At 45.7% G+C, this 24,405-nt stretch overlaps 1 protein-coding gene across 9 annotated transcripts in view; it reads left to right on the forward strand.

Moving 5' to 3' along the window:
* Window positions 1-24,405, forward strand: part of NTNG1 (netrin G1) — a 512,764-nt gene that overhangs the window by 18,985 nt on the left and 469,374 nt on the right. For all 9 annotated transcript variants that reach the window (XM_075322210.1, XM_075322201.1, XM_075322202.1 and 6 more), the window contains exon 2: window positions 19,849-20,589. In XM_075322210.1, coding sequence (XP_075178325.1) covers window positions 20,359-20,589 — 231 coding nt within the window. In that variant the 5' untranslated portion in view covers window positions 19,849-20,358. The remainder of the gene's footprint in view (window positions 1-19,848; window positions 20,590-24,405) is intronic.

Below are 24,405 nucleotides of genomic sequence, written 5' to 3' on the forward strand. Positions count from 1 at the left end.
GTCTGGACCCTCCGTGTTTCTCTCCTGGTGACCTGGTCTGGCTTGCTTCCCAGTACATCCGATTGAAGATTCCTTCCTACAAGCTGGGCCCTCGCTACATCGGGCCGTTTAAGGTCCTCTGCAAGATCAATGAGGTCTCCTACAAGCTACAGCTCCCGGCCACGATGAGGATACCCAACTCATTCCACGTCTCCCTGCTCAAGCCGGTTGTCCTTGGTCCCTTCTCTGCTGCTGCCAGTCCGGCTCCTCCATCTATTGCCGATGACGACATCTATGCGGTAAGGGATATCCTGGCCATGAAGACTGTTCGAGGCCGACAGTTCTTCCTGGTGGACTGGGAGGGGTATGGTCCTGAGGATAGGTCCTGGGAGCCCAGGGAGAACGTGGGCACTCCTCTGATCCGTGCCTTCATGTCCCGGTTGCGGGGAGGGGGGCGTGGGGGGGGGGGGTACTGTCACGCTTCCCGGGTCCTTGGCTCCCCTCCCCGGGTCCTCCGCTCCGCTCCCCGGGTCCTCAGCCCCGCTCCCCGGCTCACCTGCCACGCTCCCCGGGTCCTTGGCTCCGGTGCCCGTCCTTCCCAGGCCCCCTGGTCTCCGATCGCGGCGCCCGACGGCCTCCCAGGCCCTGGCCGGCTCCCCTGCGTCCTCTTCTCAGCCTCCTTCCCTGGCTTCTGGCACCCGGGCTGCGCGCATGCGCATTAGGGCGCGCGCGCGGTCACTGACCCTTTCTTAAAGGGCCAGCGTCCATTAACAGGAAATGAGGCTAAACAGGTACAGGGTATAAAGGGGTGTATTGTCCAAGAGGGCGGGGCCTGATCTTCGTGTTTTCCAAGCTAGGAGTCAGGTCTCCTTGTGTCGTCTTGCCATACTCACGTATCTCTCTTCTAGAGCTGATCCTGCCTCGCCATCCGGTCCTGCGGAATCCCGAACCCCGCACGCTGTCCGTCTGCCATCTGACAGTCCGTACCATCTCGGATCCCTGCGGTGACCCGTCATCTCGCTCCAAAGGTTCCGGACCCCGCCTGACATCACCTCGGCTTCCGAACCTGAGCTACGTCACCCGGACTACCATCTGTGACTCCGCGGTCCCAGGGACTCCTTCGTTACACTCACTGGCACGGACTGTTCTACTGCCCATAGTGCTTCAGCTACCGGACTCCTTACCACCATCTTAGAGTTCGGCCCAGTGGATCCACCTCCTGGGTCTGCCCGACCGCCTGGCCCTGACACCACATCAGGGTAGGTTACCTGAATCGCTCGGATCCGGGGTCGTGGATGGGGCTCGAGTGGCAGCCGGATCCAGGGCTCATACAGCGGCCCGCCGCCCACAACAATGGAAAAAGGGGGGTATTTACAGGGGAAGAGTTTGTCGGTGACGCCATCCGTAGGTTGTGGTGATGGATGATGACACCGCCGCTGCCTTGGTATGGGGCACCTGGGGCTGATGGAGTGGGGCAGCAGGATGGTATCCCCTCCACAGGTAGGGGAGGTGTTGTCCTGAGGCCCAGGTGTACGGGGAGGAATGATGCGGAGAGTGTTCTGCAGGGTTGAACCGGGTGGTGGTGGTGTACTCACTGTTGCTGATTAATTCACACAGAGTCCAAGTAGTAAACTAAATTGCCAGTGACCGGTGACCTCTGACGGGTGTATTCGGGTCCCACACCCTGTCACAGCAAACAGGGGTCCCTTCCTCCTGCACTTAGTGTTTGTCTCTTCAGTTGGACCACTCCGCTTGAAACGGGGAAAGTCCACTCCCGGTGATTTCTATGTGTTCGGAGCTGTGGTCCGCGAAAGCTGACCCGTGGAATCTCTGTGGGCTCTGGCGGACGCCCTATCCCCTTCGTTGTGCTTCAGTTTCGCTCTATCTGGGCAGTTAAAGGGACAAAGTCTGGAACCTTGTCCCCGGCTGGCTAATTGGAGAGGGGCTTGCCACCTTCCTCACCCTAGGGTCCAGGTACCCCGTCTGTGCACGGCCTCCAGACCAGATTCCCGCTGTCGGTACCGGCGGGCTACAAACCTGCCCCGGACCACTTAAGGTCTCCTGCGACCGGATCTCCGTCACCTGTGGTCCTGTCTGCTGACTGCCACCTAGTCAGTAGTCCGGTAGTCCAGGGACTCCAACCCCTGACCCCGCTGTCAGTACTGTTCTCTCCACTCAATTGACTTGTTCCCTACCCTGACACCTCAGGACTGCTAGGTGGGCGTTCCCAACCACCTGGTCCTGCCCACTGGTGTGTCCCTATTGTCATGGGGGGGTGACTAGGCTTTGCTGGCTGGTGTTGTGTACCTGGGTGTGGGTTTTGGTTGGTATGCCAAGGAGGATGGAGTCCTGCACCTGGGAAAGATTTGTGCAGCCTCTGTGACAACCTGGTTTTGCCAGGGAGTCACAACTTCCTTCCTACCCTATTCCCCCTCTTGATACCGCTCACATCACACTGTACATTTTTTACAGAGCTTATATATGGGTTCCAACTGTGTGTATAGCAGGAGCCGTTCTCCACTACCCATGGCATCGTACCCCCTCAACCCTCTCCCCGGCTGATGTCTGTGGGCCACAGTGCTCTCTACAGTATAAAAAAATTAGGTGTCGCTTTCCCCTCTACAGGCCACATACATAAATGCATTAGCACATTATGTGGTTATCTAACCCCATAGCATTATTCAGTGACAATCTGATACAGGACATGCTCATTTGCAAATAACCTCTTTAGAAGGATTCTGGCACCATCTACTGAAGTAGCAATCCTAAAATTCATTATCAAGCCTTGGCACATGATTTAGAATAAGAATCCAAACCAGAAACTCCATTTTCAGACTCCTCCTCAGTGTAAAGCAGGATATCTGATTTGGCTAGGTAAGAGGCCTGTGAGTAGAGGTCTAATGGGGATCATTTCTCCTTGTGGAGAGTACCAAGATGGTGTGAGGAGATTTACAGGCCAACAATGCTCCTCTGGGAATTTAATTATGTAAATAGCCTAAAAGTCAATATCGAACCTTTAATGAGCCTTAAGACATGGTTTAGAATATGAAACGAAACTAGAAACTCCATTTGCAGACTCCTCCTCCTTCGTGTAAAGCAGGATATCTGATTTGGCTAGGTGAAAGGCCTCTGGATAGAAGTCTAATGGCGAACATTCCCCCTTTGCAGAGAATACCAAGATGATGTGCGACGATTTATAGGCCATACAATGCTCCTCTGGGAATTTAAATCTGTAAATAGCCTAAAAGTCAATATCGACCCTTTAATGAGTCTTGAGACAGGACTAAAAATACAAAAGAAAACCAGAAACTCCGTTTTCAGACATGTGTTTCAGGGTGTTGACTTTTAGGATTGCTACATACTATAGGTGGCACCAGACATCAAATCGTCTTGCTTCTTAAGAAGCTATTTAGATATTTAAATTCCCAGAGGAGCATTGAAAGGCCTATGAGTCTCCTTACACCGGCTTGATACTTTCTGAAAGAAGAAACGTTTCCCCTTAGGACATGCTAAGGCATGTATACATTAGATAATTGGGAATTTGAGGATGCCCATATGGTAACAATAAGAATCATTACTATGCCTACTCTAAACTCTATGTAAACTTTATGAATATTAGCCTGAGGAGGACACTTGTATCCGAGCAGAAATAAAAGCTTCATTAATTCATGTATTAAAGATAATTGACATTAAGTAATCTGACAGAACACTGAAATATTTGTGACCCTTTGTTTCTTATCTGTAATTTACTTCTGGTCTACCGTAACCTCAGACAGTCACACATCATTAACCTCTGGTCGTAGCCTCACTACTCCATCTGACATTTCTAAAACATCACTGGCATCTGTTGGAGGCTAAAGGCAGATATTAAGTATGTATGGATTTGTAACGCGACATAAGAGCCCCTCTTTTCAGTCTGTGCAGTTATGGGCCTGTGTGTGATATAGATGTTTTTATGTTGTTTTCGATTTGGGCAGATGCCAGAGTCCCCCATGGTGTTTGCTCAATAGATGTCTGAACCAAGAAGAACTGACATAAGAAAGCTTTGAAGAACTTTTGAAAGGCAGACTTTTCATGTCTGGTCAGATTATTTTTCTTAATTAAATTTAAAAATTACTGACAGCCTTGTATCCTAATATATTATTGAGTAGCCGCGGGCTACATTGTTTAGAATAGACGCCGGAGGAGGATTCTGATGCTGTAAACAAGGATTTCAAAATGCAAATTTACAAATCTAAGTTTTAAAATTAAAATGTCTTAACTGTTCATTATGATCTCTACGAAACGTCATACAAGAGTTTAGATAGAACACAAAAAGTGTGAAGGTAGGGTGAAAATCCAGACATGAAGAATTCAGTCATTTATATGTTCTTTTCTTATGTTGCAATGCTAATTAGTTCCAAAAAGAGAACATATTGCAATTCATCAAGACCATAAATATATGGAAAAAGGTAATTGACTCAGACTGGAGGAACGGGCCTTCTTCAAAGTCTTGTACAGTGCGACACTAAAAATGAAAAAAGAAGCGCTCCTTACCTGATGTCCAAAAAGAAGTTTGCAAAGTATTCCACGTGAATATGAGATTAGTCAATCAGCCCTTTAATTGAGCATAATCTAGAATCACCAGATGGTTATTAAATTCTTTTTAATTTTTCTCAAAACTTAAAGGTGTAACACAATCAATGCTTTATAGGACCAGAACGGAGCCTTCCTCTGGATGAAATACACCAATATTCATTTTTGTATGTTATGTAAAAAAAAGTAATCGAAAAACAGCCTCAGATTTTTTCTTATCTGTACCGAAGTAGTTTTTTCTCATCTGTAGGAACATCTTAAGAATTAATATTAATTTGTGAAATGTCCTAGCTGCTGTCTTTAAGGTGCTCCTATCATAACCTTGTACTCTCCGCGAGGAGAAAATGTTCCTCCTTAGACTCCCAGACAGAGGCCTCTCACATAGCCAAATTAGATCACCTGTTTTGCACTGAGGAGGGAGGACATCACTCTAAGGCTGGACTCAGACGAGTTTATGGCATTCGATGCGACAGCATCGGATGCAATATGCTAATGACCCCCGGCTCCGACTCTGCTGTGAGCCTGAGCCGAGTGTCATGCGAATGTGACCCGATCCTGCAATCAGGTCACAGCTGTGAAGCTGAGGACGAGCGCCGCGGAGGAGAGGGAGGGGTTAATCCCCCCCTCTCCTCCATTGTCAGCCTGTGTGTATATCGCACTGCACTGGGATAACATCCGAGTGCAGTCCGATGTATCTCTCACACCCATTCACTTGAATGGGTGCGAGGGATACGACTCTAGCAGAAAATCGCAGCATGCTGCCGCTTTTCTCGCATCCAGGATCTGGATGCGAGAAAACCTGACTAACTGCTCTCCCTCATTGAGTAACATTGGTCAGAGTGCAATGCGAGATTTTCTCGCATTGCACTTGATTTTCACCCTCGTGTGATCGTACCCTAAAGCATGTGTCTGCAAATGGAGTTAATGGTTTGGTTTCTTATCCGAAGTCATATGGCAGGACTTTTGATTTTAAGGATTGCTACAATAATATGTGGTGCCAGAGATCAATTATTTTCTTTCTGAAGAGGCTATTTGCATATTAAAATCTTGTAATGACTGTAGATAAAATGTAAAGTACAGTATTTCATTTGCAATTCTACAGAGTACTTTAGTTCTACATAATTAAACTTGATAGTTTTACTACCATTCAACACAATATGCAGCTCTGGCAAAAATTAAGTGACCACTGCAAAATTGTCAGTTTTTCAGATTTTTCTTTATATAGGTATATTTTTAGTAAAATGTAAATAGTTTTTTTATTCTATAAAGATTAAACATAGTGAAGAATGTATGAATCAAGCCGCACACAAGGTTATCCTGGAAAAACAGTTGCTTCCTTCTGCTCAGGCAATGTTCCCCAACTCTGGGGACTATTTTTTACAGCAGGAAAATACACCATGCCACACAGCTAGGTCAGTCAATGTGTGGATGAAGGACCATCACATCAAACCCTGTTATGGCCAGCCCAATCTCCAGACCTGAACCCCATTGAAAACCTCTGGAATGTAATCAAGAGGAAGATGGATAGTCACAAGATGTCAAACAAAGAAGAACTGGTTACATTTTTGCACCATGAGTGGCATAAGGTCACCCAAAAGCAGTGTGAAAGACTGGTGGAAAGCAAGCCAAGAAGCATGCATGAAAGCTGGGATTAACAATGATTATTCCACAAAATATTGATTTCTGAAATCTTCCTGAGTTAAAACATTAGTATTGTTGTTTATAAATGACTATGAACGTGTTTTCTTTGCATTATTTGAGGCCTGAAAGCAATGTATTTTTTTGACCATTTCTCATTTTCAGAAAATAAATACAAAATTTATTGCTTGGAAATTCGGAGACATGTTGTCAGTAGTTTATAGAATAAAAGAACAATTTACATTTTACTAAAAAATATACCTATAAGGCGAAAAATCTGAAAAACTGAAAATTTTGCAGTGGTCTCTTTATTTTTGCCAGAGCTGTATATACAGTACAGACCAAAAGTTTAGACACACCTTCTCATTCAAAGAGTTTTCTTTATTTTCATGACTCTGAAAATTGTAGATTCACATTGAAGGCATCAAACTATGAATTAACACATGTGGAATGAAACACTTAACAAAAAATTGTGAAACAACTGAAAATATGTCTTATATTCTAGGTTCTTCAAAGTAGCCACCTTTTGTTTTGATTACTGCTTTGCGCACTCTTGGCATTCCCTTGATGAGCTTCAAGAGGTAGTCACCGGAAATAGTTCTCACTTCACAGGTGTGCCCTGTCAGGTTTAATAAGTGGGATTTCTTGCCTTATAAATGGGGTTGGGACCATCAGTTGTGTTGTGCAGAAGTCTGGGGGATACACAGCTGATAGTCCTACTGAATAGACTGTTAGAATTTGTATTATGGGAAGAAAAAAGCAGCTAAGTAAAGAAAAACGAGTGTCCATCATTACTTTAAGAAATAAAGGTCAGTCAGTCCGAAAAATTGGGAAAACTTTGAAAGTGTCCCCAAGTGCAGTGGCAAAAACCATCAAATGCTACAAAAAAACTGGCTCACATGAGGACTGCCCCAGGAAAGGAAGACCAAGAGTCACCTCTGCTGCAGAGGATAGGTTTATCCGAATAACCAGCCTCAGAAATCGTAGGTTAACAGCAGCTCAGATTAGAGACCAGGTCAATGCCACACAGAGTTCTAGCAGCAGACACATCTCTAGAGCAACTGTTAAGAGGAGACTTTGTGCAGCAGGCCTTCATGGTAAAATAGCTGCTAGGAAACCACTGCTAAGGACAGGCAACAAGCAGAAGAGACTTGTTTGAGCTAAAGAACACAAGGAATGGACATTAGACCAGTGGAAATCTATGCTTTGGTCTGATGAGTCCAAATTTGAGATCTTTATATCCAACCACCATATCTTTATGCGACGCAGAAAAGGTGAACGGATGGACTCTACATATTTGGTTCGCACCGTGAAGCATGGAGGAGGAGGTGTGATGGTGTGGGGGTGCTTTGCTGATGACACTGTTGGGGATTTATTCAAAATTGAAGGCATACTGAACCAGCATGCCTACCACAGCATTTTGTAGTTGCATGCTATTCCATCCTGTTTGCGTTTAGTTAGACCATAATTTATTTTTCATCAGGACAATGATCCCAAACACACCTCCAGGCTGTGTAAGGGCTATTTAACTAAGAAGGAGAGTGATGGGTTGCTACGCCAGATGACCTGGCCTCCACAGTCACCAGACCTGAACCCAATCGAGATGGTTTGGGGTGAGCTGGACCGCAGAGTGAAGGCAGAAGGGCCAACAAGTGCTAAGTATCTCTGAGAACTCCTTCAAGACTGTTGGAAGACCATTTCCAGTGACTACCTCTTGAAGCTCATCAAGAGAATGGCAAGAGTGTGCAAAGCAGTAATCAAAGCAAAAGGTGGCTACTTTGAAGAACCTAGAATATAAGACATATTGTCAGTTGTTTCACACTTTTTTGTTAAGTATTTAATTCCACATGCGTTAATTCATAGTTTTGATGCCTTCAATGTGAATCTACAATTTTCAGAGTCATGCAAATAAAGAAAACTTTATTATACTGTATGTATATGTGCATAATACCACATACGTGGAAAATATAAAAGATGGTCTAACTCAATACTACTACACCTGTACCGCCCAGTTCTTGTATACACACAAACTGATGACAAGAAGTGCTTCCACATATTAATCATAATTAATCAGTATCATGATACGATAATTATCATATTAGTTTTTTGTATGGAATATAGGGACTATATATGGACAATCGTTACATAGTGAACAAGGAGAGGAAGAAGAAATACGATCAAAAGGTCCATATAAGATGCAAAAAGTTTATTGATCAAATATATGGGGAGCAACTCACAGTGATAATAAAAACATAAAGTACTCAGCTGATCATCAGATGTAAATATTGTGTGTCGCCCTGGGCAAGCCAGGGGACACGGGTCACAACACCACCACACCCCACACTCCAGGTAGGCACATCAATGCTAACCACAAATCCTTGTTGCCTTCCTCCAGGAGTTTGATGATGCACACCAGGGGGTGGGCCAGGCGGTTGGCTCCGCCCACCGATGAGCTCACAACTCTGGAGGCGGGAAAACCCGGCAGTTAAGCTCAGGGAGGAGCAGGAGTGAGGAGCTAAGCGAGAGAGTAAACAAGCAGTGAAGGTAGAAAAGTGGAAAAGGAGGAAAGCAAGTGAAGTGACAGTAAAGAAGGAAAGCCTGAAGGGTCCAGCTTTGTGTAGGGCCAGATCAACAAGGTCAGCGACGGCGGTGACTGTCTGGAGGGGGACCGTTTGGAAGTTCCTGGAAGGACCCCGTTGGCTGTGTGCCCGGTGGTCTGGAGCAGTGTTCCGAGAACAGTCAGCACCAGGGCAGGGGCCTCTCGGACCCCGGCAAGGCTAGGAGTCGCCAAATTTGCCGAATCCGTCAGTGACGGGGACGCAGATCCCCCAACAACAAAGTCCCGATTGAAGGCAACAGCCCAACCCGTATTGGAGAGACATCGCCACCGCCACGGCACCAGTTTCTCAGGGCCAGCGCCTGCGGGCAAAGTGTAGAGCTCCTCCGGCCCAGATTGCAGTCGGGGAGCGGGTAACCGGAGGGAATCCACCGCTACCACAAGTCAAACATAGGTGCAAGGAAGAGGGACATCACCGTCACCTACCGGGAGTGCAGGTGCAGCCGTCTGTGGGACCGTCCTACCAGCCGTTTGGTTTACCGTACAAACTGTGTCCGTGTCTCAGGCTGAGTGAGTACCACAGTGCCGCAAGGCACAGCGCTGCCCCCGCGTCCCTGCGCCCACCAGGCCCCGCACCTACTTCTCCATCACCGGGCCCCGGGATCACCAACCCCTACCCACGGAGGGGCAACACAACAACTGGCTGCTCCGCATCACCATCCCCGGGAGCCCCATATTGAGCAGCGGTGGTGAAATCACCACAACCGTGGGTGGCGTCACGAACTATAACAATCCCCAACCACAAAACCCCCCTTTCACTCACGGGCGAGGAGTGTCGCTCGAGAAACCCCGGGATCCGGCCCACCGCTCGAGCCACCACTGAGCAGCTGCCGGACCCGAGCAGAAGGGGTGAGTGCGGTGTGCTGACACCCTCCTCCCCGCCCGCGACAACTTGGCGTCACGAACAGGATCTTACCGCTCTGCCGTCAGGTAGAGGTGCGCCTTGTTACCGCCGGAGGTATCCGGCAGAAAAATTTCAGAAGCCGCCATCTTTGGCGCGAAAAGTTCCCGCTCGAGCGTCTTCTCGAGCAGTAGAGGCGCGAAGGCCAAAACTCCGCCCCGAGAGAGGAGGGGCCGGAAAGAGCTAAGGGGGACGCGATGGCGGCTGGACGCATGTAGCTGCGGCTATAAAAGCAGGGACGCCAGGACCCTGCGAATATACCGTTCCTGGAAGCAAACAGAGAAACCATCATGTGGATGCCGTCCCGCGACACCGTAGCCCCCCGCGCCTGGAACCGCGGCGTGGGTGGAGATCCGAACCGCGCAGCTCTATCAAAGGCTGCAGGTCAGGATGCAGCTCCTCATGGAGGAGTGGGAGGCCGACATGGCGGACGTTGTAGCCACCGTGCGGAGACGCGAGGAGGAGGCGGAGAAAGGGAGGGTGAGTGACCCACGTCCCGATGCCCTTGAAGGGCCGGTCATCGCGGCTGTGGGGCTCGGTCCAAGCCCTCTCCCCCCGTTGCCTCCCTCGCCACCCGTCCCGGAGGCCGTGACCCCGCCACTAGGCCTGCTACCACCGCAACCGGTAGCAGTACCCAGCGTCCCCGCCAAGGCGGGCCGACCTGTAACCGGAGCCCGCGGCACACCGGAGGTGTTACCGTGGAAGACGCCGAAAGTAGAACCGGAGGCATCCTTTGAAAAACTCCCCGAGCCGGAGCCGATGACCCGTTCCGAGCCCAAGGCCCGGCAGCGGAAAGCCCCTATGCCCATCCCCCACACCTCGGCTGAGGTGGCGCCGGGTTGTTGCTGCAAGGCAGCGCCCAAGGCCATGACACCGCGGGATACGCCGCCCACCTTCCTGACAGTGGGTAACGTTCTGGATGTCCCGCGGGGCCCGACCCGTGCGCCGGCGCTGGCGGCAGCGCCATACTGGGATAGGGAGCCGGTACCGCTGGGCCTGGAGATCGCCGAGAGGGAGCAGAAAAAGGCCGAACTGGTGGCCAGAGCGATCCGAGAGAAGGAGCACCTCCGGCGGGCAACCTCCCGTGCCCGGGGACCGTTGTACGTGGGGCAGGTGAGGCGGTTTGATGTCCGCCGGGGCTACGGGTTCATCTACGAGCCGGGCCTGGAGGCCGAAGTTTTTGTAGCCCGGCGAGATGTGAATGCCCACCTGCCCGAGGAGCATCCTGGCCGTAATCTGATGCCGGGTGATATTGTCCAGTACACTCGGTTCTTTGGGGAGCGAGGGTGGTTTGCGCTGGACGCTAGATTGAAGGGCAGCCCAGAGGCCCTAGCAAGCGCCGCGCCCCCTCCCTTGGAAGGAGCACTGGAGCCTGGAGGACCGGAGTAGGGCAGCAGATGCCCGTTGCACCGTCCCCGTTGGGACCACCACTGAGTTAAGTTTGTTTGAAAAGTTGAAGAATGATAAGGAAAATGAAAATTACCGAGTTTTTCATCTGATTTGCCTTGTGATTGAACCGGCCGGAGCCGGCACCGTTGTCCCCGTGGGGACCGTTTAGGTTTTGCATGAGAACTATCCATGGACAAGCCCGTGAACTTGCAGGGCACCACAAACGTTAAGTGGCTTGTAAATATGTTGGTTACCGTTACCGTTTCCGCAGTACCGTCTCCGGAGAGGCAGGTTGGAGGGAGGGCCCTGAGCAGAGCAGGCTAAGGCCCAGCCACCAAAGGAACCGGTGGCCACCCTCTGGAGGGGAAGGACAGATCCCGCTCGGGTGACTTGTGCTGGACTGTGGGTCAAGGGGTGCTGCCTGGGTTTTAGGGGCAGCATCAGGGCCAGGTTGCTTGGGTGGGAGAGAGCGGAAACCGTAACCGTAAACCGTTGCAACGTTTAAGTAAATGTGCCTCCCGTCTTGGGAAGAGTTATTAAAAATGTTATTTATGTTTGTTTAACCTTGTTACCCCTTTTTACAGAAAAATAAAACTGGTGTAGGACGGCAGCCTGCGGACGGCCTGCATTTTGCTAAGGGGGAATGTGTCGCCCTGGGCAAGCCAGGGGACACGGGTCACAACGCCACCACACCCCACACTCCAGGTAGGCACATCAATGCTAACCACAAATCCTTGTTGCCTTCCTCCAGGAGTTTGATGATGCACACCAGGGGGTGGGCCAGGCGGTTGGCTCCGCCCAACGAGGAGCTCACAACTCTGGAGGCGGGAAAACCAGGCAGTTAAGCTCAGGGAGGAGCAGGAGTGAGGAGCTAAGCGAGAGAGTAAACAAGCAGTGAAGGTAGAAAAGTGGAAAAGGAGGAAAGCAAGTGAAGTGACAGTAAAGAAGGAAAGCCTGAAGGGTCCAGCTTTGTGTGGGGCCAGATCAACAAGGTCAGCGACGGCGGTGACTGTCTGGAGGGGGACCGTTTGGAAGTTCCTGGAAGGACCCCGTTGGCTGTGTGCCCGGTGGTCTGGAGCAGTGTTCCGAAGGACAGTCAGCACCAGGGCAGGGGCCTCTTGGACCCCAGCAAGGCTAGGAGTCGCCAAATTTGCCGAATCCGTCAGTGACGGGGACGCAGATCCCCCAACAACAAAGTCCCGATTGAAGGCAACAGCCCAACCCGTATTGGAGAGACACCGCCACCGCCACGGCACCAGTTTCTCAGGGCCAGCGCCTGTGGGTAAAGTGTAGAGCTCCTCCGGCCCAGATTGCAGTCAGGGAGCGGGTAACCGGAGGGAATCCACCGCTACCACAAGTCAAACATAGGTGCAAGGAAGAGGGACATCACCGTCACCTACCGGGAGTGCAGGTGCAGCCGTCTGTGGGACCGTCCTACCAGCCGTTTGGTTTACCGTACAAACTGTGTCCGTGTCTCAGGCTGAGTGAGTACCACAGCGCCCACCAGGCCCCGCACCTACTTCTCCATCACCGGGCCCCGGGATCACCAACCCCTACCCACGGAGGGGCAACACAACAACTGGCTGCTCCGCATCACCATCCCCGGGAGCCCCATATTGAGCAGCGGTGGTGAAATCACCACAACCGTGGGTGGCGTCACGAACTATAACAATCCCCAACCACAAAACCCCCCTTTCACTCACGGGCGAGGAGTGTCGCTCGAGAAACCCCGGGATCCGGTCCACCGCTTGAGCCACCACTGAGCAGCTGCCGGACCCGAGCAGAAGGGGTGAGCGCGGTGTGCTGACACCCTCCTCCCCGCCCGCGACAATTGCACAAAAATATATATATACTAGGTAGTGATCACTTGCTGCTTCTCCTGCTTTAGTATAACCCTTCGCAGGACGCCCTACATTTGTTTCGGCACACGCCTTCGCCCCTGGACGAAGGCGTGTGCCGAAACACATGTAGGGCGTCCTGCGTACCTGGCTGCTTTCATCACCCCACAGGTAGTTATAATCTGAGTATTTACCCATATCTATATGGGTAACTGTTCCTTTGATCCCTCTCTCTCCCTCCGTTTATGCTTGAGAATGCCTGGGAATCCCTGGGTTATATAGTGACAATTGTATTGATAGCTCCTCACATTGGGACTCATGATGGCTAGTGAGCCTCCACATACGAGAAGGGTTATACTAAGGCAGGAGAAGCAGCAAGTGATCACTACCTAGTATATATATATTTTTGTGCAATATTTACATCTGATGATCAGCTGAGTACTTTATATGTTTTTATTATCACTGTGAGTTGTTCCCCATATATTTGATCAATAAACTTTTTGCATATTATATGGACCTTTTGATCGTATTTCTTCTTCCTCTCCCAGTTTTTGTATAGACTAGAGGCCTCAGCTGCACAGTCACTAAAGGCCCCTGCGCAGACTAAATCAACCCTAACTGGATAACAAAGATGACTACTCGGACCTTTGCTTCCTAAGTGGGTACCATCGAAGGTATCACATACAGTTGAAACCAGAAGTTTACATCCACTATCTAAAAAGACACATTTGTAGGTTTTTCTAACTATCTGACATGAAAACAGAATAAACCTTTCCCTTTTTAAGTCAATTTGGAACCAAAATTAGTTATATTTGCTAAATACCAGAATGATGAGAGAGAGAGAGAGAGAAAATGTTTTAAGGCATTTTTATTACTTTCTGCAAAGTGAAAAGTTTACATACATTTCATTAGTATTTTGTAGCATTGCCCTTACATTGTATGACTTGGGTGAAACGTTTTGGATATCCTTCCACAAGCTTCTCACAATAGTTGGGAGGAATTTGGGCCCATTCCTCCTGACAGAACTGGTGTAACTGAGCCATGTTTGGAGGTCGCCTTGCTCACACCTGCCTTTTTAGCTGTGTCCATAAATTTTCAATAGGATTGAGATCAGATAGTGAGAAAAACATATATGTCTTTTTAGATGAAGTATGTAAACTTCTAGTGTTCAACTGTACCTTCTAAAGAATTCGTGGGGTGGTGCAGAGTAAAAATTAAGGAAAACCAAAGTAAAAATCTGCCAGAAAAAACATTTGACAGTCTATAATTCTAAGTAGAGTCTACTTCAGGCCTAAAACCCACATCCGTGAAAACCACGTCCGTGTAAAACGGGCCATTTTTTGGGTCCGTTTTCCGTTTTTACGGTCCGTTTTTATGGTATGTGTGGCCTGCGTGTGTATCCCGTATGCTAGCCGTATGTGCGTGTGGAATGTCCGTGTGTGCGTGAGTGAAATAACTGACATGTGTGTGTGTTGTCCGTGGGAAATGTTCCGTGTGTGTGTGTGATGCAGAATGTCGTTGATACATGTCGGCTGACAGCAGACAGAGTTGCGCGATGAGAATGAACTCGGGTGAACTTCACCCGACTTCATTGTCATGCCGCGACTCTGTCTGTGCCGCATACTGATTAGCAGTCACCCGTGAAGGACTCACCGGTGACCGCTAATCCCACGAGTGACTGAATTGAGCAGCCCTCTCTCATACTCACCGATCCCCGATCTCCGGCGCGGCGCTGCACTGCTGTTATAAAAACTCCGGCGGCTTTTACTATTTTGAAAAAGCCGGCCGCTCATTAATCAATCTCGTATTCCCTGCTTTTCCGCACACAGGCGCCTGTGATTGGTTGCAGTCACACACCCCCACCACGCTGAGTGACAGCTGTGTCACTGCACCCAATCACAGCAGCCGGTGGGCGTGTCTATACTGTGCAGTAAAATAAATAAATAATTAAAAAAAACGGCGTGCGGTTCCCCCCCAATTTTAATATCAGCCAGATAAAGCCATACGGCTGAAGGCTGGTATTCTCAGGATGGGGAGCTCCACGTTATGGGGAGCCGCCCAGCCTAACAATATCAGTCAGCAGCCGCCCAGAATTGCCGCATACATTATATGCGACAGTTCTGGGACTGTACCCAGCTCTTCCCGATTTGCCCTGGTGCGTTGGCAAATCGGGGTAATAAGGAGTTAATGGCAGCCCATAGCTGCCACTAAATCCTAGATTAATCATGTCAGGCGTCTCCCCGAGATACCTTCCATGATTAATCTGTAAATTACAGTTAAAAAACACACACACCCGAAAAATCTTTTATTATAAATAAAAAACACTAACAAAGTCCCTCATCAGCAATTTATTAACCCCGACAAAGCCCTCCATGTCCGGCGTAATCCACGGACCTCCAGCGTCGCATCCAGCTCTGCTGCATGCAGGTGACAGGAGCTGCAGAAGACACCGCCGCTCCTGTCACCTCCACGCAACAAATGAGGTGAGTAGCGCGATCAGCTGCTGTCACTGAGGTTAATCACAGCCACCGCTAGATCCAGTGGCGGCCACCGGGTAACCTCAGTGACAGCAGCTGATCGCGCTACTCACCTCATTTGTTGCGTGGAGGTGACAGGAGCGGCGGAGTTTTTATAACAGCAGTGCAGTGCCGTGCCGGAGATCGGGGAACGGTAAGTATGAGAGAGGGGGGGAACTGACCGACAGACAGCGAGAGGGACAGATAAGACAGAGAGACCGACCGACCGACGGACTGAGGGAGAGAACGAAAAAGAAAGAGAAAAAAGACCGACATCACATGAAAAAAGCACAAAACGTACAGGGAACAAACAGAGATGCGTCCGTGTCACTTGGACGTGCGCACAGACCCATTGACTTTCATTGGGTCCGTGGTGCGTGTTGCGGGCTGAAAACGGACATGCTTCCGTGCAAAACGGAGACATAAACGTAGCACGCACATGGACCCATGGACCTTAATGAAAAATGCACGTGTCCTCAAACATTAAATAACATTGGTGCACGTTTGGCCGTGTCTCCGGTATATACGGAAACGGACCAAACACGCACGTGTTTCACGGATGTGTGTTAAAGGCCTCAGAAATATCACCAGTGAAAAACACAAGCCTGGGGAAGCTTTAAATAGTTACACCTGCCGGGTGATAGAGTAGACTGAATTACAGCATGAAAACACCTGTTGACAGAAAGGCAATGAACACAAACAAAGTGTTCAGAACTAGGACAGCAACCAAACCTGTCTTTGGCTCAGTGGAGTGGGAAATAGACCACATCAGATGGGATTGCCAGATTAAAACCGAGTCATCTGTATAATATGTCAAACACAATTTATTAGACCACAAACATTTTTCACATTGTCCCTTATGTATGTAATGATAAAATATCACAGCAAATAGTCATAGAGCAGTGTTTAGCATTCTGAACTACAGTGGATACTTGTGGTCATATTTTAAGTTTTCCATTAACATTTTAACTAGCAAACAACAGATTGATATATCAAAGACCATTCACTTTTATGTTTTAGGGTCAAAATGCAAACTCCTAAATCCCATGTACAGTAACTATGTGCACTCATCTTCCTGAAGACACAAATGTTTCATAACATTGTTGTGGCAGAATAAAACATTTTAAGGCCCATCCTCAGTCCTGCCTGGAACACCCCTTATCTGCACCCAGAGACACCTTCAAACCAAGTGGATCCAATCTTTTTGAGCCAGAAAGGTTTGCTGCTTTTATCCTCTGGTCACCACTTCCTCACATTTTTTTATCTTGGTCTTCATGTACTCCTCTTATTCACTTTTATTTGTTCTTAATGGTAATTCTCCATGAAAGTAAGAATACCCTGCTCAGAAGTGATATCATTGTATTCATTTATGTATTCATTCATTCCTTTTTAATTATTTTAGCACTCTTTCTTACTAGAATGTTGTAATGTAGAATTCATTATTTTCCTAATTACTTATTTTCTTCCCATTTTACTTAAGATGGTTTTCCCACAAATAAAGTTAATTTTAAAGTTGATTTTAATCAATAGATCTTGTAATAATAATAATTTATGCAATTGGATGTGTTATATAAAATGTTCCTGTGCTGAGATAATATTATATATGTGTCCCTGCTGTGTACTGTGTAATGGCCCTGTCTGACCGTACAGGAGCATAGTCTGATCATACCATATCTCTTGGATCAGAGAGGATGCAAAAAAGAGTATACAAATATTACAGCACGGGATCACAGCTTATTCTTTTTGTGAGGTAAAACATTTTCCTGCCTGTTTTTTAAAAAATGTTTTACCTTCAAAGAAAGTATTATTTGCGATCTTATGCTTTAATGTCTATATACTTTCACTTGCTTCCTCCCCGGCCGAGGAGCTGTGGTATGATCAGACCATGTCCCTGTACGGTCAGACACGGCCATTACACAGAACATAGCAGGGACACATATACAAGATTATCTCAACACAGGAACATTTTTAAACACATCCAATTGTATAAATTAGCATTATTCTAAGATCTATTTATTAAAATGAGTTTGTTCTTATGAGAACCCCTGTAAATGCTAGAGATGAGTGAATCAATTCAAGGCAAATTAAATTTGGTTCAAATGTCACAAAAATTTGGATAATCAATACCCAACTATTTTATGACTTGATTAGCTAGAATGGAGCAAATTGTTGGCTTGATTCTTATTAGGGCTGGAAAAAGCTTAATCAATAATAGAAACATTATATTCAAATCTACCCTGGCATCAAGGCATCACAGCTACCCCCATGTCCTTCACTGTCTCGCTTACTCCCTCCAGTCTGCTCTTCTCTTCCATCTTCACTGTTCATCACCTGCAGCGTTAGCTAGACCTTCATGACATCACAGGGTGCTGCACATCATTACATCACATGAGGTCTAGTGAAGACTGAAGAGAAGACTGGAGCCAGGTTGAGGAAGTGAGCCACTAAAGGACCAGACAGGAGGGGGAATGGAAATGAGGGTATTTTTTCCAAAAAGATCATTTAAACTTTTAGATAAATACCTAGAAAGCATTTTTGTTGTCTCTGGGAATATTCTTATATTTATTTTTTACCGAACTTGACCTCAGACCCTGAACAACATATAAGTCAATTGGGAACCAAACTGTGGTGTTGTAAAATAGCTGTAAAATGGTCATAGAAGGAGCTAAGGGTCTGCAAAAGGAAGCAAAATGGGAGTAAGAGCTGGACAATTGTCCTGCAAACATGTGGATAGAGAATACATTTTTTAAAAAAAAATGATTGCCTCGGCCCTATTTTTGATAACCAGTCAAGGTAAAACAGACACCTAGAGGCTGGTATTATCATGCTGGGAAAGCCCATGGGTATTTTGCCATTCCCAGCCTAAAAATAGCTGTCCACAGCCACCCCACAATTGCTGCGTCCATTAGATGTGCCAATTCTGGTGCTTTGTCTGGCTTTTCCTGGTTACCCTGGTGCAGTGGCAATCACAATAATATTTGGGCATGAGAAATTCAGTAACTGCCCCTAGTGACCTATGGAGCGTTGTTCTTAAAACGTTCTCAGAATGAGGCCCCTTAGGATTAAATAGATGTTGTGGGACATTAGACCTTTGGATTACGTAGGATTTTTTTAAATCAATAAATTGGTGAGAGTCTTTATTCAAATAATCTATTTATTCCAGTGTATGTGTATTTTTTTAATTGTACACTTACCAGGATTGTAATGGGGGTGTCTGAGAGACACATCTCCATTACTAACCCCTGGGCTTTATGCCAGCTGTTAATTCACAGCTGACATCAACCTCAACTACTATTACCTCAACTGTCACCACACCAAGGGAATCGGGAAGAGCTGGGCAATGCTCCACTTCTGGGGCAACTGTGGGCTGCTACTTTTAGACTATTAAGGGCCAAATAACCATTGATCTTCCCAGCCTGATAATACCATCCCACAGTTGTCTTCTTTACCTTGGCTGGTTATCAAATATCGGGGAACCCCACGCTGTTTTTTAAAATTAATTATTTATAAATAAACAATTTTAAAAAAACGACGTGGAATCCCCTCTATTTTTGGTAACCAGCCAAGGTAAAGCAGACAGCTGAGAGCTAGAGCCTGCAGCTGTCTGCTTTACCTGCGCTAGTTATCAAAAAAAGGGAGGGACCCCAGGTCATTTTATTTTGTTCCAAGCAGCATACAGGCATCTTCCCCATACCGAAAACATTTTGATTGCCCTTCAACAAACTTTATTCAACTTTATTCAGCATCGGAAGTCCAAACTTGGACACAGAGTTCTTTGAAAAGTCCATGCTCGAGTTCAAGCCCCAGACACTAGTTGTCCTGTACAGTTTGGGTTTGTCCATTCCTAGGTTTGACAACTTTTTTTGAAACACATTGATTGTACTTTCTTTGTGAAACATTAGATCAAATAGTGAAGGAAATATAGACACGATGGTGTAAGCTTGAGGTGATCTTGTCTCATCTTCTTGAGCTGCTCTCAATCTCTGGGACAGAAAACAAGAAAACGCTCCAGAAAAGTCTCCATATAATGCATTTCATACTATCATGTACTTAAAGAAAAACAGTTCTTGATCATAAGCCAAGTAAAATGTGTTTACAGTACTTAAATTATTTTGTTATTGAACTTTGAGTATCGATTTATAATAGGCAACATTTTTTATTGTTCATATGACGGTTAGGACAGAGTAAAGAAATTGAGATTATGATGTACATACTATTTAATACATGAATCGTTTTTTGACTATAGTGAAAACCGCGAGAATCTCTCATTCAATGATTATCTGTCATCCCTATTGATAAGATCCATCAAATGTCAAGCTCTGTGCCTTTGCAGAAAAATATTGATTTTTCAGACAATAAACTCAAGCCTGATATTTTTATTTCCTTTTTTTCTAGGGTGGAAAAGCTAAAAGTTAGAAGAAGATTGATTCATATCAAGCACTAAGATAATCTCGTCTCAACACAGTCTTAACCTCAGATAAAGGATGCACTTTGGTTTATCTTGTCTGCAATATAAAACTTCCCTTTTTTTGTCAACCTAATTTTTTTGGAGAACTGATTTCTACAGATCAAAAACTAGTAAGACATCTGTCATGAAAAATATACCAGAAGAACCTGCAATATTTCTCTATAATCATTAACCTAAATTATTGTATTTGATGAATGTCTAATCTTCACCAACCACGGTGAAGACTTTTCAAGTATCTTCCATTTACATAAACTGGTCTGATGAAAAAAAGGCCAATGAGATATATTCGATAAAAAATTGCTTGGTGGGCAGAGGATGTTGGATTTTCGTCCTTTTCCTGGACTTAATTGCACATATATATTCATCTTCTGTGAACTGTGACAGATAAATATTTTGGAATTACTACCATTGTCAAGAGTGGACAAATATTATCCGGTATGTACCTGTTCCTGGTGCTCAATCTCAACACCCTGTGGGTGGCAGTATCCATAGCAATGCAACATGGACATTACGATATGTGTAAGACTCAGACTAAATCTGATGAAGGCATAGTATGGGAATATATGGCTTGTCAACCGGAATCTAAGGACATGACACAATTTTTGAAGATTAGGCTTGATCCTCCAAACAGTACCTGTGGAGACCCTCCAGAGCCCTTCTGTACAATGGTAAGAATCAAAAACTTTAATTAATTAAAAGATTATTCGTTATCTGTTAAGTAATCTCAAGGGCCATGATGTTTTAAAGTTCTTTGAGTTGACCTTCCAAAATGTAGGTAAAATGGTGAAGGAATAGTCCTTATGTAGAAGAAACCAACACGCAAAGAAGATAGGGATATGGAAAATAACTTCTGAAAATCCTGGTCTAGCTAGGTTTGGTCTTTCTCAAAAAGTGGTCTACTGGAAAAGTCTTCGATTGTGTAGCCATAAGTAGAGACACTACAATTTTAGGAATTATTATCTTTTTGGTCTTCTCAAAAAGTGGTCAACTGGAAAAGTCTTCGATTGTGTAGCCATAAGTAGAGACAACACAATTTGGGAATTATTATCTTTTTGGTCTTCTCAAAAAGTGGTCTACTGGGAAAGTCTTCCATTATATAACCATAAGTAGAGAGAGCAGAATTTGGGAATTATTATATTTGATAATGTGGATAATGGTGGCTTAGTTACAGAAATGAACAGAAATTATATACAAAGAAGTTTTAAGCTGCATTCAGTAGCTGATAAAAAAAATTCTGCATATCCTTGGAATTTTTAACAAGCAACATATAAAATATGTACCAATGGATTAGGAAGGTATTATGTGTAGAAACTGATACATTAGACTATGAATAAATTATACAGAGAGTTTACTTTATATGGGTTAATCATCGTTGAGCAGCAGACGGAGAAACTATTATATAAGCAAAATCCAAAGCTGTAGGAGATACTGTGTCTTTATGGAGAGACATACATTTTTAATTAAGGGAACAGTTATGAGAAAGTGAACTAAATATTAGCAGACAACTGTTCGGTCCTGTTAGTAATGTATATTCTGTAGATGACTTATCTGCTATAGGAAACTATGCTGCTGTTATAGTTGGATAATAAAAGGATCTGGATAAATATATGAACCTATGTCCGATATTTCAAGAAGCTGATTTTGCTGGGGAAGTACGCAGCTCTATGTGGCAGCTCTCTTCTATGTTTACAAGTGCGTGGTGAGGAAAAAACAAAAATATCTGGCGATGAATAGGCGCTGTCACGATAAGAATCAAGATGGAATTTTTATTTTAAAAAAACAAACACTACGTTTCGAGAGCGTCCCACTCTCTTTATAAGAACCTGATGAAGAGAATGGGACTGTCTTGTAATGTGCTTGTTTTTTAAATAAAATTCCATTTTGATTTTTATTGTGACAGCGCCTATTCATCGCCAGATATTTTTGTTTTTTCCTTTTCAACTCCCTGGATTGGGATTGCAGTTATGTTTATGCTTTCATCGGTGTTGTGCCTGCATGTACACAACCGTCCCAGTTGAGCCTATCTATTGACTACTAACAATCCATCCCTACATTGCTGATCTGCACCAGGAAAGCGCCTCTTTCCTTTTCCTTTTTCTACAAGAGTGTGATGTTTCTTTGATGCCATTTTGTCCTAATAGTACAAACCGCTTTAATGTTTTGCACTGTCACTATATTCATGAATGATTTGCTCCCTATGATCCTAGTCAATGGGGTGTTAGTTCCCGAGACTAGTAATTGCCGGCTTCCTTCAAATCCTGCGCTCGATCGCGTCATTCTTCACAACATCATTGCGCCTCTGCAGCTGAGTGTACGCTCCCCGGCTTCAGAGAAGAACTGCGCATGTCCGGTAGTAAAGAAGATGGTGGCTTCACTTCCGGACATGCTAATTGCACCTCTTTGAAGCCAGAGAGTGTACACTCAGCTTCACAGGCACAAGGATGGTAGTGAAGAAAGCCATGTGCATGCGCAGGATTTTCAGGGAGTTGGTAATTATTAGTCTGGGGAACTAATGCCCCGTTGAATAGTCAAAGGGCTAATTTACATATGAAAAAGGACTTTATAAAGAACTTTTTCAATATGTAATTAGATGTCAGGCAGTATAAGGGCTTGTTTGGCAGGGTATTTATTAATAAGTATATAAATGCTGGTGGTTGGTAGGGCATGGGGAACCTTTCAGCTTCCCTTTAAACATTTATTTTCTATTTTGTACTGTATTTAATAGACCCCTTAGAGAACCTGCAATAGTCTGATCACTTGCTCAGTATACATTTCCAACCAATGGATGTACAGCATTGCTGTATGTAGAAGAAATCACAGTCTCCTATGAACGCCGGTCATGAGCAGGCTTTCATAGTAGTACTGAGATGACCGATACCAGGATCATCAGCTGACCCGTGGCTGTCATTACAACTCATTGGTGTCCTGCGATGACAATGCAAGGGCACTGATGAGTGCGCAGAACAATGCACCCCCCGCCAGTGTGTGTTAAATGCCGCTGTCAGAGTTTGACAGTGGCATTTAAAAGGTCAAAAGCAGTGAGTGGAGTGGCGCTCCACCCGCAGCTGTAAGAGACACGTCAGCTGATTAAACCAGCTGACATGAGCAGTGAAAGATGGGGGCTTGGCATGAGAGCCTGCATCAAAGGCATGGAGATGTCTTATGACGTACTGTGTAAGGGGTTAAAGAATGGTTTATGGTATCATAACAATTTAATGGAAATCTGTCAGCAGGTTTTTGCTATGTAATCTGACAGCAGCATGATGTAGGGGCTGAAACACTGATTCCAAAAATATATCACTTAGTTTACTGAGTGCTGCAGTTATCATAGAATCACAGTTTTTGCTGCTGCAGATCTAGCAGAGCTCAGAATTCTGTGCCCTGTGTTACCCCGCCCATATTATTGATTGGCAGCTTTCTGTGTACCCTGTAAATTTACAGAAAGCTGCAAATCAGTGGTGGGGCCATGGTTGGACCAGGAGGAATGAGGCACCTTGTACTTTAGTGATAATCTGTTACTAAAACACTGATTTTATTGAAGCATCAAAAAACAGTCTAGTAAGGGACTCATTACCAGAATCAGGGTCTCAGCCCCTGCAGCATGCTGCCCTCAGATTAATCAACAGAAACCTGATGAGAGATTCTCTTTAAAAGCTGTGTTATACATCCAGCATCACAATCTAACAGCAGCTACTGGAGCTAGCTCCGACCGCTGATGTTTAACTATTTAGATGCTGCTGTCAATCACTAAGAGCAGTATTTACATGGTCAGCTTGCTGGTGCTCATGTTCACCACCCATTGCCCCAAAGTGCTAATGGGTTGTCATTGAAACTGGAGGCGCATTGAAGGCTCCTATTGCTGCCTTTTAGATCCATTTATGAAACCCCGCCATTTTCTGGACTTCATTGAAGAATATTCATTTTACTTTATATTTCAATACTAGCACAATCGATCAAGTCAATCAAAGGACTGAATTAAAGTTTTTTTTCCCCATGAACAAAGTACACTTTAATCAATAGATCTTGGAATAAAAATAATTTCCACAATTGGATGTTACATTTTTTTCCCTGTGTTGAGATAATATTATATCTGTGCCCCTGCTCTGTACTGTGTAATGGCCGTGTCTGACCGTACAGGGACATGGTCTCATCATACCACAGCTCCTGGGCAGGGAAGAAAGCAAAAGAGAGTATACAGATATTACATTTCTGGATCACATTTCTGGATCACAGCTGCTGCTTTCTGTGAGGTAAAAACATTTCCCTGCCTGTTTAAAAACTTGTTTTACCTCACAGAAATAATCTGCTGTGATCCCGTTCTTTTCTGTTTACTTTTGTGTCCTACCTGGAGGATCATACCTCAGGAGATGTGGTATGATCAGATCATGTCCCTGTACGGTCAGACACTGCCATTACACAGTACATAGCAGGGACACAGATATAAGATTATCTCAGCACAGGAACATTATTTTTTGTACATCCAA

This window comes from Anomaloglossus baeobatrachus, chromosome 8 (assembly GCF_048569485.1).
Source record: "Anomaloglossus baeobatrachus isolate aAnoBae1 chromosome 8, aAnoBae1.hap1, whole genome shotgun sequence".
NCBI classification, from domain to species: Eukaryota; Metazoa; Chordata; class Amphibia; order Anura; family Aromobatidae; genus Anomaloglossus; species Anomaloglossus baeobatrachus.